Raw genomic sequence first — 14,884 nt, 5'->3', positions numbered from 1 at the left:
GACCAGAATCTGACATCACTGATGCAAAAATCAGTGATTAGTTCTTCAACCTATGCATGATAGTAGGATTTTGTTTTGATTCTGGAAAGTATCCCTGCCCTGCCTTTGAAAAGCCAAATGTTAATAACCTTAGTCTTCTATTTTGACATTTTCCTAGACTTGAATCTTACAAGTCCTTGACCCAAACCAAAAAGAAACACTGGTGTCCTTTGCCTACTCTTTGGTGAGTTTGAAATCAGTTTTATAATCCCAAAATTAGAGGCAATGATTACAAAAAAGCATATTGAAGTGTATTCTTTTGTGGCAACTTGGTAATATCTGATAGCAGCATTATAGGCAGAACTAGAGGCTTTTTTTCTAAAACACATCCAAGTTCTTGATGAGGCACGAAGTTCAATTTTGAGTGGGGTGATATTCAACTCCTGTCATAAGAGTAATCCTCCACAGCCACTGACTGATTTGTACTACCAGAGAGGCAGAAGTGCTCACAGAAGTGTGTTTTCCTGAAAATTTTCTCATTCACTACACTTTCTCCCACTGCTTCAGAGCTAGGCAAAAACAAGTAACATCAGAATATTTATTTCAGTCAGATACGACTTTATTTCTGAAAGGAAGCAGGATTAATCTATATAAACACACACACATATATAAATTTACATATTTCAATTGTATTTATATTTACATGTACTTCTATGTTTTCATATGTCGATTTTGTATATTTTTATATACACACACACACACATACACACGCACATATATATGTATATATGTATGTATGTGTGTGTGTGTATCTCTATATATCTGTACCTATGCATCTACATATATATATGAATAGCTGCCAGGGAAGGCGGGTAGCACGGGGCTGTCAGCCATCGGCCGATGCCAGCGACCCCCGGGAGCCCGGCAGAGGGAACGCCGGGCGTTTAGTGGGGCGGCGGGCCACCCCGCCGCTCCCGAGTCGCGGAGCCCTGGTGGGGACGTGTCCAGCTTTCCAAGCGATCGGTGCGCAGGTGCTTCTCAACCCCCAGCTCCGGTGAGATGCTCTCGGACCTGGGGAGGGGAATTGCCCTGCCATTCCCTGCCTCCTGCTTTCTTTCCGGCCCATCTGCAGCACTTTATCTCCACACGCCTGGCTCGAATTAATTTTTTTTCTCCCCTAGTTGCTATTTTATTTTTTTTAATATTTCCCACCTCACGGGAGCCCGTTTGCTTTCTTCTGTAGCTCCCGCTCCCCAAAATAGCGTTATCTGAAGGGAAAGCCGCCTTTTGATTATCCCCGTCTCCCCTTTTCTGATCTTCCACCCACCCTTTGCCCCTACGCCTCCCTCTGTTTGATTCCAAACCTTTGGTTGGTGTTTTAGTGTCATTAGGAGATTAACATCCCTGGAGCACCAGGGGAGGAGGAGTAGGAGGAGGAGGGTGGAAGGGAAAGCGAGACTGCAGGCAGGAAGGTTGGCACGTTAACGCGAGTGAGACTCTCCTCCCGCCGTCCCAACCACCCCCGGCTCCTGGGTGGCAGCGAAGGGGGCGGCTGCCGTTGCGGGTTGTGGAGGGCGGCTAGCGGGTGCTCCCGGGACCCGCGTCCGCGGAGCGGCGGGGACTGCCGGTGGGCGAGTGGCCGCGGCTCCTGCGCGCAGCCCCCTCTCTTCTATGAGCGGCGAAGTGGCAAAGCGGCAGCGGGGGACACCTGGAGGATCATTTCTTCCCCGGGTTTATGAATGGCACTGACATGGAGGAAATACCGTTTCAGAAAGTCGAGACCAAGAGGAAGAAATGCTGCCACTGCTGCTGCTCCCTGCCGGCTGCCGCGGCGTCAGGAGCGGGAGCCGGGTTAGGGGACCCCCCTCCCTTGCTGCTGCTGGATGCCATCACCTGCGAGGACGAGTTTGACTGCAAGGAGCTGGAGGCTCTCTTCCAGAGTTACAACCTGAAGCTAGAGCAGACGTCCACCCTCAAGGCACTGGCCGTCCTCATCGTGCTCACCGCCAGCCTAGCCCTGGTGGAGCTGCTCTCCGGCCCCAGCCTGACCATCTCCAAAGGTTCGCACCCGGTGCACTGCATCATCTTCCTCTCCCTTTTCATCGTCACCAATGTCAAGTACCTGCAGGTCACCCAGCTGCAGCAGATCGTCAAGCTCACTTTGCTCTTCAGCTTCACCTTCTCCTTCCTCTGCTGCCCCTTCTCTCTCGGAGCCTACGGCATGGAGCCGCCCAGCGCCCCCGAGCAGGGCATGTGGCAGCTCATGCTGGTAACCTTCGTTTCCTACTCGCTGCTTCCCGTCCGGACGCTGCTGGCCATCGTCTTCGGGCTGGTGGTGTCCGTCTCCCACCTCATCGTCACCGCCACTTCCGTCAGTGCCAAGCGGCAGAGGCTCTGGAGGACGGTGAGAGAGGCCGGGCCGGGCGCTGCAGAACCGCAGAGCCGCGCGGTGCCGGCCCGCCGAGGGGGAGGGAGATAGGAGAGGCGCGGAGCGGCCCCGGGCGGCGGCTGAGGAGTGCCCCGGCTGAGGGGAAGGGGCGAGCGCGTACCTGTGCTTCAGGCGTCTGTGTTTGTAGTTCTCGAAAGTTTCCGGGAGGTGGGGGGGGGGGGGGGGGGGGGGGGGGGGGGGATAGAGCGGCTCTGGGGAGACGGAACCTCTCGGCTTTGTCACTCCAAGGAAAACCGGGGACAGGGCAGGGAAGCCAGCGCTACCGTGCCCCACTCATGGGGCAAGCTCAAGAGCACCTCATGCACAGTCAGTGCAATACAGCGCGCACCAGTAACATCATCTGGCTCTGTTCAAACTTGGCACAGACGATAAACTGCGTGAGGTAATAAGACCTCCACCGACTTGGTTCGTATCCTCGCTGTCTCAGCCGTGGGACGTTCCTACCTATACACAGCCCATCTGCGGGGGTACTCTGAGGAAACGATTTGAAATAGGTGGGGCACTCGAAATAGGAACCCCACCTCGCTGCTCTCCCAGACAGCGGAGCATTCCCCCTTCAGCTTCCACAGGGCAGCTGCTGCCCTCTTTCCACAGACATTACCTGCTGTGGCAGTGAACTTCCTAGCGATTCCCTTTCTCCTCTGAATTAATCCATCAAAACCTCCCTCTGCAGCAAGAATATTTAGAAACATGCTGCTGCACTCTCCCCTCCTCCCCCGAGGAGCTATTTATATCCCTGCAGGGCTTTCTCCGACTCTCGTGGCCTGATGGGCCGCACTGGCAGGGGGAGGTGGATGAGGAGGTGCCTGGAAACGTGTGGGCTGGCAGTCGGGCTGGCAGGGGGAGGTGGATGAGGAGATGCCTGGAAACGTGTGGGCTGGCAGTCGGGGTTTGCCACTGAAGGCTCTATTACGTGGTGCGTGTGAACCACTGGGAAAGAGGAATTGAAAAATGTTTGTGTCCTTCCTTGCACGCATTGATTATGCCTGCCATCAGGAGAAGCACGTGGCTTCTGTCGTCCAGGTTGGTGTTAAACAATTTAATGCATAATTGAAGTACTTAGTACATTACTTCTGCAAAATGCTGGTATTATTCTCCATAAGTGTTGTGATGCTAGGACGTACACAGTTGACATGGGCATAAATACAGGACTGTACACCTCTGTGCCCAGAATTGTGAATTCCTGGATCCTTCTTCAGTGCCCACACAGACACACACACCCCAGGGTGATAGGCATGCACAGAATAGAGACACACAGGGACAATCACTGAGTGGGGTTACACTGAGACAAACAGGATTATTGATGGCTTCATGCTGCTGAGCTGGTGGACAAAATAAATTGTATATTTTGAAGGGGAAGAGAGAGATAAGCTGAGCTTTATGATTTACCCAGATAATCTGATGGTCTATTTTTAAATATGTGATTTAGAGTTTCCATGAGAGGGAGAGCTGATAAAATGCAGGAGCTCTGAGAGGACCCGCCCTAAAAAGCATCTGGAAGCATGTCAAAAACACTAGAATATTCTGTTTGAATAGGCTGAAGATAGCTCTTTTTATTGGAGTACCAATTAGTCCTTATGGGAGTCCAGGCTGTCCTGGCTACCCCGACACACAGGCAGACTTTCCTTGATGCCAAGCTGCAGCTTAGTGTGGCATCTGCTCTTCTAGATGAGTAACATAAAGAAGATGACAATAATGTCTGCTCGCTAAATTATCTAACCAAGGTCATGAATGTACAACATTTTGAAGAGAAATAATCTTCTGTCTCTCTCCCTTCACACTAGTTTAACTCAGTTATTCATCAGGCAAGAAACTGGCTTGAAAATGCACAGAAATCATTGACTAACCTATGATGTATGTCTGTGTTTCTTCTTCATCACCATCTCCTCCAACCAGAGTAATTTCAGTGGTTTGTATGCAGTCTCCAAAGCAGTATGCTTTACTGATAACAGGAGGCAGAAACCAGCTCAGAGTCAGGCAATTAAAACTGGTCTGTGAACTTGTGTCATACAGAAATGCACACTGATTTGTGGCATATTGGCAAGGAGTAAGTCTTCTGATTTGAAGGCCATCTCCATGTATGGAAGGGACTTTTCCCTTACAAAGAAGTTTTTTGCTTTTCCAAAGAACAACTTTGCAATGGTTGGAAGTTTAAAGATATGTAAAGACTGCATCATCTGAATTTTATTTGCTTGGCCTGAGAGTAGCTGAACCTTTTTTTTAAGGGCTAGAATGGACTTTTCCTTGTGACTGGGGTCTGCTTCCCAGACACCGGATATTATCATGATGGCCCCCATGCTTGTACACACAGCATGCAGTTGATATGTCAGGGAAGCAGGACTGCTCTGTGCAAAGCTGCAGTAGCATGAAAGGCTCTGTTCTGTTTCCCAACCCCTTGCTTCCTAGCCCCAAGCAAGTGGATGAATTTAAATTTTTGAGCAGATATCTGAAGTATCCAAAATTGCAGAAACACCTGCACCAATCACTGAGATTGGTATTCTGTTAAAGACCTCTTTGATTTTTTTGTGATTCAGGCAGAGAACCAACTTGGAAATAAATTTTATTTTTGTTTAGCCTGAGCTTTAGGAGACTGCAGATCTAGTAACTTCCATTGACATTAAACTGGAAATTGGTCAGCACGACCAAATAGTTCATATTGTTTCAAGTTCAACCCATTAAAAAACAGGCATAGCTAAGTTAAGGGATTTTTTCCAAAGTGAGATTTAGATGCACATCTTCTATTTCACAAAGTCTGAGGAATCTCCATTTGCAAATCTTTGAATGCCAAAAGCCTCACTAAATGCATTAGTGCCAGGTCAGAACCTGAGTGTGCCCCATGGCATGCTTAAGACTTGCATTCTTTTAAATGTACAAATTCTCTACATAGTAAAACCAATGCTTATTTTGGCAGAAGTTTGTCATGACTTCTATTGAGTAAAACACATTTAATTTGCAAGTGACAGTTTTCTGACAGCACAGTATTGTCTGTGGAGATCATGCCGTGCCATGCCATGCCATGCCATGTCAGAGGTGAGGCATAGGTATGTATAAAGGCAAAAGGAGATCATGCCGTGCCATGCCATGCCATGCCATGTCAGAGGTGAGGCATAGGTATGTATAAAGGCAAAAGGAGAGCAGGAAAGCAAGTACAGGGAGGTAATGAGAGTCAGGGGAGTAATGTGACAGAACTTGCCACTCAGTAAGTGTTTTTTTCATTAAATGAAAGGTTCCAATGTACTAATATATCCTGCTCATTTCTAAATAGAAATATAGTAATAATTTATATATATATAAAGTCCAATCTAAAAAATATGCAAAGTACCAAAGTACTTGGGAACAATCTTGATCCCATTTGAGATCATGTCAAAGACATGCTGACTACACAGCTGATATTGCATGCCTTATCTGACATTGTGATAAGGATGTAAGTGGTATATATAACCAATAGCTTATTGATCATGTTAGTTGGACCCTCTCCTTTCCTTCGGAATAATGGAACAAAATGCTTCTGCCATACCATATAAGGTGACAATGTATCCACAGATGGCTGAACCTACAAATGAAGTTTTAAAAGCTTGGACTTTTTTCTCCTTTTTTCTTTCTTTTTTTTTTTTTTTTTTTCCCTCTACAGATTCCAGATATATGTTAGGTGCTTCAGAGCCCTTACAGAAATACAGAATCCTACCCAAAGGATCTTATTATAATTTTTATTGTAATGCAGCAAGTGGGTGTTAGAGACATGAGGACCAGATGGAGTAAGGAAGGCAAAGGCTGCTCATAGAAATTACTCAGTGGTGGCATATGCATTGTTTCATGTCTTATCATTAAATAACTTTTTTTGGCCCTCTAAATATTTTAGTTCCCTTTTTTAAAAAATATATTCCAGAAAATTAAAAACCAAATCATACACCACCAAAGTACCTTAACATATCACAGAAGTCTTTATGAAAGAGCAAATATTTCAGAAAAAAACCCAGAATTACAACATGAGTAATAAAGAGCAGAAGAATAGTGCTCTCATAAACTAGCACAAAATTTTTTTCAGAAGTGTGGTGAAAAAAATGTAGGTTTCAGTTAGTTTGTTTGATTTGTCTTTTTTTGTTGTTTATTTTTTTTTTTTTTGCCTGCATTTAAAACTGATTTTATGTACATATTTATTTATATGTATGATAGCACTTCTATGGATTCAGCAAGTACCAGAAATTTTAGTTGGGATTAGAAAGGCTGTGTAAAGGATAATGGGAGGAAATTGGTATAATTTGTTTTGAATAATTAATTTATTACTTAAAAGTTTATTTTATAATCGTAATTATTTGCAGGTTAGTGTGATAGTATTATAGAATATCACAAGGAATTGTTATGACAAAGTTAATCTGATTTCTGCTAGCGTTTAAAAGAAAATTAATGAACACATAACTGACAGAACTGATAATCTCCACACCTTTGTCTCTCACGTAGGCAGAATCTAGTAGCCTAATAAAAGGGCTTGTAAATCAAAGACAGCTCAGCTCCATTGCCATTATTATTCAGTGCAAAATTCTGTTTTTCTCCTTCATGCATATAAAATATGGTGAGAGACTCTACTAGTACATTCTTTGTGATGTTTTTTAAATACTAGTATCAAGAATATCTCTAGAATTATATTCTCTATAATATTCTCTAGAATTCAGACATATCTATCCACTAATAATCTGTTTGAATTCACTATTTTCCTCTCTTTCCAAAGATGGGGAACACTGTTTTTAGAGTTTCTCAATATCTGTATGTAACTCTAATTTTCATTTCATATTTAGTCCATATTGAAGGATTGTTAAAAATTTGGGGAGTTTCAGGTGTTTTATTCCTTTCTAATCAAAGTAGTTTCTTAATTTGTGGCATAGGCTTTGCCAGGTCTTGACCACAGTCATTTTATCTAGGGGCTGAAGTGTAGGATTTTCTATGGAATGTAGAGTTCAGAATCTTTGTTCACATAGAGATTATTATGATCCTGGCTTCCTGCATCTGCAGATTGCTGACATTGCTACTCTTTGTGGGTTTCCAAAAATTAACAGCATGCTGATGGTTCTGCATGCTTGAGAAACAAGAAGCCTTTGAGAAACTGTCAATAATCATGTGACTTGGAGACATAGTCAATAACAGTTTATCTGAGAAGTTTAGTTGTTATTAATAGGCAAGATCCCATTATTACCGAAGAAAAGGAGGGCTTCTATTCAAAAAAGTATTAAAAAATAATAATTAGAAAACAAGCTAATACTGTTATACACTCAGTTTCTACCCACTTTCTTTGATGTTAGGCTCTTCCTTCTTCTCTTCTCCAAGTTCTAAGAGTGGTGTCTTTAATTCCGCTGGTAGTGTTGCTTACATTGGCAGCATCTGGAGTCTTTCACAGGAAGGAAGGGGATGTTCATGCTGACGTTGATATATTAATTTCTCTTCCTTTGTTGTTCCACAGCACCATGTTTCATCCAAATTTTTAAAATAGTTTTTTTTAATGTTTGTTAAATACTTGTTCTTTGTTCCCTTTGTTACAACTAATACCAGATCTGGTTATCTCCATGTTCACATTTCTTTAACTGACCATTGGGGAGTCTTTTTTATAGCTATGGGTGTTGTCTTCAATACTAAGTCTATGCTGCACCTTTTGTAATCCCATGCTTGTACTCTACACCATGTCCTGTGTGTCGCCTTCTCAAGGTCTGCACTGTGTTTCCATAAGCCTACATTTCTGCATAGTGCAGTGTTATGTTTTAGTCATAAAACTGTTGTGCTAACATACAAAGATAAACAAAAGTAACATAAATGAACTAGAGAGATCTGGTCAATTAGGGGAAAATGTATAAACCAGGTAAAACAATGTGCACAGAAGTTAAAAAAAAAATCAGCCTGAGAAGATAAACTTTTAGCCCAGAAAAAAGTCTGCTATGTCTCAGTCTGGAGGCCTTGCAAAGTTAGTGCATAACTGTTGTAAATAGAGACAAGCCAATCTGAATTAATTAATACCATAAATTTATTTTGCAATCGTGTAACAATTTAGAGTTCGAATTTCCCCAACCGCAGCTCGGTTGGGTCAGCCCACAGTCTACAGAGCAGCTCTGGAAACGGAGCCCGACAGAGTCAGTGCCTCCTTTGAGTTTTTGCACCCCACTGTACTTCTGCAGAGGGTTTTTATACTTTTTATTCCGCCTTTGGCTATAAGTCATTGTGGCAAGCTGCATATTCATGCAGTCTTCTCTCACAGAGAAGGCATTTTGGCCGCTGATGTCTTCTGAGCAGTAGATCATCAGCTAGTGATGAATCCAGATGTCCCCCTCCTTGTCTTCCCTCCTGGTGTTGAGTCTGCGTCCCGGCCTCGACCCCACCTGCCCGTGATTCCCTTAGGTGTGACTTAATAGCCAGCTTTTTGCGGTCATTGTTTTCTGCTGGCTAGGGCTTTTAAAATGCTAATTAGGTGCCTGGTAACTTAATCTGCGAATTTCCTTTTGCCTTGGTTTTTCTAGTAACTCTAAAACATTTTGTGGCTACAGTGTATAACATTTATAACTATAACTTATTACATATAACCCCAACTGCACCAATTATACATATATAACATAACTTACTATAACTTTTATATAGCAGTAGCAATACAGTAAGAGCAATGGCAATACAGTATTACAGGTCTATATGGTTGCATTCCTTTTTAACGTGCGTGGTTTAGACTGTCTCCACATGTATTGCTACTGCTATTATTTTAATGTTATTAAAGTGAGCCCAAGGGTGTTTTCATTTCAAAATGGTAAAATGTTGTTGCCTAGACCCTAGTTTATAGCAAAACGTTGCATGTAATATTAGTAATTATGGACCGTATTTAACTTACATGCTTACTGTGTGGAAAAGTAGTTTTCACGAAGTGTTCAGTGTTTGTGCAGCTCTGAGCTCAGGGCCTGCCAATTTGGGGTTAAAGATTTTTGGTGGTTCTATGGGATAAGTTATCAAGGGTTTCTACTCCTTTCTTCCTTAATTTCTTTTTTTTCTGAACATGTTATTTTGGATATATTCAAAGCTAAACCCCTATGAGAAAATGTTAATTGTAGGGAGTAGTTGCTCTTGATATGTTCTACCATTCAGGCTTCTAAATATTTTCCCCATTTTATTTCCCTCAGTTATTAGCATAGTGCAATGCTTTGCTAGACAGAACCAGTGTAATATAACAACTAGGTAGTGCAGATTTCAATTTCTTTTCATCTCCTTTAAGCACAGCCCTGAATGTGTGCTTGTCTGTACACAGGTGTGAAAAATGCCCATCACTTGGTTTTTAAAATTTATAAAGTTTAATAATAATAAAATGGTTATAAAAATAGTAATACAATTAGAGTAATAAAAAATTATAGATAGAACAATTACAAGACAATAAAAAGCAAAGAATTACAGATGTCCAGATGCTCTCGGGCACTTAAGCCACGACAAGCGTGCCTTGTGAACAAAGGAATAACCTTAAAAGCAATAGCCTGTTGCATATACAAAACGCTTCATGATTATGCATATATTTTATTTAAAACAAGAAATTTGTCTGGTGCTTGTCAAAAAGTTTCTGTTAATCCCCAGGCGCCTTCGAGTCCAAGTCAGGCTTGAAGAAGTTCGTTTCTATTGATAAGGAAAGCCATAAATTCCTCTCCTCTGGAAAATTTAGGGGTTTCTGTAATTGTTATCTTTGTGCAAAGAATTCCTTGATTATCTCATCTCTTTCTTGAGCTAGTTAAAAAGTATCTTTCATAGTATAGTTTCTATTTTAACATTGTGTTATAACCTAAAAATACATTCAACACACTACTTGAGAGAATTAATACAGCATAACTTTCCAACATTACACATATAATATTCATTGTAACATTTGCGAAAAGCCAATCATAAAATATGCATTTTTCACATGGGCCTTATGAACTAGAACAGAAATATTCTTTCTAGCATCTTATCTGATTCTGTCAGTTTAGATGCAGTGCATTCCTTCTCTTGCCATTCCAGAAAACATTAGCTAGCATAAAATAATGATTTCTGTCTATCACAGTTCATTATTGTCTTTAACTTTCTCAGATGCAAAAGGTCATATATTCCTGGCTTTACATCTCTTCTTTGTGTTACCATAAAGCGATACAACATAATTAAATGCAGGTGACATGTATGGAAAATCAGAGATGAGCTAGAAAAGCATTGCTTCTTGTCCTTGTAAGTTCTTGGTGGTGTCAAGAGGGAATAATCAAGAGGGAGTAACTGTTAGAAAGAAAGTCTATTATGAGTGTGGAACAGGCATAGCTTCACACACACTTCATGTTCTGATTAATTTATAATGTTATAAAAAAATTTAATCGAGGACTTGAAATGTTTGTGTTTTATGACAGGAAGAACTCAGGCAGTATTATCTCCTATAGGACCCTTGCTTTTGGGAAGGTGAGGAAAGAGTGCAAGCAGAAGAGACTGATTCAAGTTTTTGAGCTGAGCTTTGTCTTTGGCGGACTATGATGGATGGGTATGAGTGACTATCAATGAGTAGAATGGAATTTTTTTTTTCTTTTTTTCAAAATTTCCAAATTATGTGATTTTCTTTCTTACTTTCTTCCTCTGGGAAACTTTTCATGGAAGAAATTTGCTTTGCTTCAAATTTTTAAGATACATATCTAGAGGAATATGAGGAAACAACATAGTTACTGCTTTGATCAGCTGTTTATATTCTGCATGAATTTACCACATGAGCTGATTCCTGAAATAAAATCACCAAGCACTTTATATATACAGAAAAGCTGTTTTCTCCTTCAATATTTGAAATAATGAAAAATCCCAGAAATATGGATCTAGTGTGTGGCTCTAAGGTGAGCAATAAAGTGCAAAAAAAAAACCAAAACCAAAACAAAACCAAAACCAAAAAACCCTCAAGATAGTTCCTTCTTTAGCTGCGGTGTTCAGGAACTACAGAAATCCTTTTTCATCCAGAGATGTGTGTTGCAAGATGTGTGGCTAGTATGAAAAATGTTATAGAGCAATATTTCACTTTTAACATCACCTTTCATATATTTGTTCCGGAGCAAGATGTTAATTATTGGGTTCAAATGTTTGTGCATACTCTGGTACAACTTCATAGAGGTAAACATAATTAACTTTTTACAGTGGTTAGCATATAAAATTAGGGAGTGCTTAACTTGGCTGTTGTGGATTTTTTTCATAGGTTACTCATTCAAACACTACAATGTAGAAATGTTTGTCAATTGTCATAAATCTCCTTATGATTACCTCTTAGAAGATGAAAGCAATTATCTATGCACACAAAATTAGAAAATGAAGTAACACTAATAAACACAGTTTAAAAAGAGACATACATAAAATATATCCTTAATTTGAGTATCATCAGGCTGGAAAAGAATATTTTGCTCGGGCAGGACTTATGAAATTTGTTCACAAGAAGTTCAAAAGAGGCCTATGCCTTCTAAGGACGTTCTTTCTTTCTTTCTTTCTTTCTTTCTTTCTTTCTTTCTTTCTTTCTTTCTTTTTCTTTCTTTCTTTCTTTCTTTCTTTCTTTCTTTCTTTCTTTCTTTCTTTCTTTCTTTCTTTCTTTCTTTCTTCTTTCTTTCTTTCTTTCTTTCTTTCTTTCTTTCTTTCTTTCTTTCTTTCTTCTTTCTTTCTTCTTTCTTTCTTTCTTTCTTTCTTTCTTTCTTTCTTTCTTTCTTTCTTTCTTCTTTCTTTCTTTCTTTCTTTCTTTCTTTCTTTCTTTCTTCTTTCTTTCTTTCTTTCTTTCTTTCTTTCTTTCTTTCTTTCTTTCTTTCTTTCTTTCTTTCTTTCTTTCTTCTTTCTTTCTTTCTTTCTTTCTTTCTTTCTTTCTTTCTTCATTGGTATAAAATACAATGTAGCAAAATTAATTTTGAGGTAAGTTTATCATTGTTCATTCAAAGGTGGAGGATGTTGGACTGAGCCTCATTTCACTTTTAAATGTCAAAAACCATCTCACTTCAGGGAGATTAATCTGATGTGTCAAAAATTGTTCTTGCCTGTAATAATTTCTTCCCAGGATGTTTTAACTAAACAGGTACATCATTTAATGGGAACTATATAGTAAGTCAATATCTGTTTGTTTGTGAAATGACATGGAAGTAAGTAAAGGCAGTGTAAAGTTCTGACCAAACAAGCATGCAAAAGACAGAACCTCTACCAGGATCAAATTTCCACTGTTGCAGGTTGTTATGGCTGTTAAAGATTTGAGTGCTACTCTCACCTGGTATTATGGATCCCAGAGCTGTAGTGCTATGCTCTGGAAAGTGAGGATTACCCCTCATGAATGTCCTGTGTGACTCCTGGTACCACACCCTGCAAGCTGTTGTGCTGATCTCTCTGCTGATCCATGCTGATTTAGTGTAAATCAGCTGTCTCTGCAGGGGCTCTGGGAGTTGAACCCTATTTTAATTCCATGGTTGGATTAGCTATGATGAATGCTCTGTCATTCCTATATGCTTTGAAATATAAAGAATAGTGATTCTTTTCAAAACAGAGAAACAAACTGAGCACTATGTCCATGTTCAGCATGTGAGTTTCCTCTTTCCTCTACCGGTTATGTAAATGACAGTGGTGAATGATAGCTGCTTGAGTTCCCTCAGATGGAAAGATTACAGCAGCTTATTTGGCCTTCTCCATGCAGCTCTCTCTATTTTGGGCAGCAGAAGATTGAGGAGGTTGCAGCTGACTTAATTTGCCTTATCTGTTAATCAAAATAAACTGCATTATCAATAATCCATTTCTTCTTGCTTGCACTATTAAAAACATTAGTCTGTTTTTTGCCTTTGAAGAGACCACAGCCTGAAGAGGGGTTTCATATTGCAAACTATACTTCAGAATACTGATTAATGTTAACACAGTGGTTGAAATAGCTTTGGTGGGAGAGCAGTGTGATTTTCTACCTGAGACTGCATATTCTTCTTATAATAGCTTCTGGAGTATCCATCACTGAAAAGGATAGTGATATTTAAGAGGAAAGAGTGGGCATAATTTTCTGGATTTTCTTAGCTTGCCTATTGGCAATAATAAGTGTGCTTTTCTTACTCTTGAGTTTTTGAAGGATACTCTGAAAAAATTAACAGTTTGTATTTTATGGTTAGGATGAACAGAAGCACTGAAATGGGCAATGTCCACTTATAAAGCTATGAATTATTCTCTATCATTAACTGGTATTTTTGTAGCAGTTCTAATGTATCATCAGAGGATGTAGTAAGTTAATTTTTGTTTTGCTTGCTTGCTTCTTTTCTTTTCCTGCTGAAGCTTTTGTGCAACCAGTCCCTGTCAGGTTTTTGCTTATTACTGCAGTTCTTGGTGCAGTAGTCTCTACTGAATTTCCCTCAAAAAGGAGCATCAACAAGATGCAAAACAGAGAATATTCTTCTGGGAGGGAGATTACTGCAGAAAGGAGGATGATCTTTCCTAATTGCCCTAAGGGTACACAATATTCAGCCTGAAGACCTTGTCTCTCTTGTCTATTAGCGACTCTGCAGTCATGCACCTTTGTTCCAAATCTCTTTGCCAGCATTTGCCAAAGTCCCATTTCTTCAGCACAATTGTATACTGAAAAACTGAGATTAACTAATGATCATAAAGATTCTTCATTCTCTTGGGATGAAGATATAATACTTAAAGTAGGGAGAAATTTTCATTCCTACGAAATGTCTTACATGCCCCTGAAGATGTCTCTGAAGTTTTCTAAGAGTTTCTGGTCCTCTTTAAACATAAGAATTTGACATATAAATAAACCATTATCTAACATTCTCAAAGAAATTCTCTTCACAGGGATATATCAGCTATCTCAGCTCCTTTTCCCTTGTGTATGATAGTTGCTGGTATTCCACTCATAAAAATAGAAAAAAAACCTGAAAAATGAAAGATTGCAGCTACTTTGTACAGCTGAAAACCTTTTTCTGACGTTGTAATTTTTAAAAAATGCATTTCTAAAGCTTATATATTGCTGGGTTACAGTGATCTTACTGTGCACAATCCTAAAAGGAGATGGCTCTATTCAATGGTACAAACCTTGGAAAAGAGATTTTTTTCTTCCTTATTGCAACTAAGAGGTTCAAGAGTGGAGGCATATGAGGGAAAAGTCTTTTCTTCTTTAGAGCCATATTTCAGATTCAGGTTTTAAAGTTCAAGTTTCTTTAGTATTTAAAGATATTTTGATGATCTACGAAAATGTGTATGAAAGACTGATGCCACTAGTCCAGTTTCTGATATGAGAATGTGAGTTATTCATATACCATCACTGTTGGTAACTCAGCAAGCCTGGCAAATTTGAAGCTGTTTCCTTGGTCTGTGGGCAAACATGAATGTTGTTTTGCTAAGATTACTTATGAGGTAATAAGTATGACTTATGTGGAATTGTAATGGAAGTTCACAGGGCCTCTGCACCTACAATTAGCATGTATAACAACAGAAAGCAAGGCAATCCTACTT

At 40.2% G+C, this 14,884-nt stretch overlaps 1 protein-coding gene across 1 annotated transcript in view; it reads left to right on the top strand.

The window, feature by feature from the left end:
• Positions 1-621: 621 nt before the first annotated feature.
• ADCY1 (adenylate cyclase 1) overlaps positions 622-14,884 on the top strand; it is a 162,655-nt gene continuing 148,392 nt past the window's right edge. The window contains exon 1 of the mRNA XM_053952726.1: positions 622-2,383. Coding sequence (XP_053808701.1) covers positions 1,730-2,383 — 654 coding nt within the window. The 5' untranslated portion in view covers positions 622-1,729. The remainder of the gene's footprint in view (positions 2,384-14,884) is intronic.

The sequence above is a fragment of the Vidua chalybeata genome, chromosome 1 (assembly GCF_026979565.1).
Source record: "Vidua chalybeata isolate OUT-0048 chromosome 1, bVidCha1 merged haplotype, whole genome shotgun sequence".
In the NCBI taxonomy this organism is placed as follows: domain Eukaryota; kingdom Metazoa; phylum Chordata; class Aves; order Passeriformes; family Viduidae; genus Vidua; species Vidua chalybeata.
The sequence above is the reverse complement of the archived record's forward strand: the minus strand, read 5'-3'. Positions and strand labels throughout refer to the sequence as shown.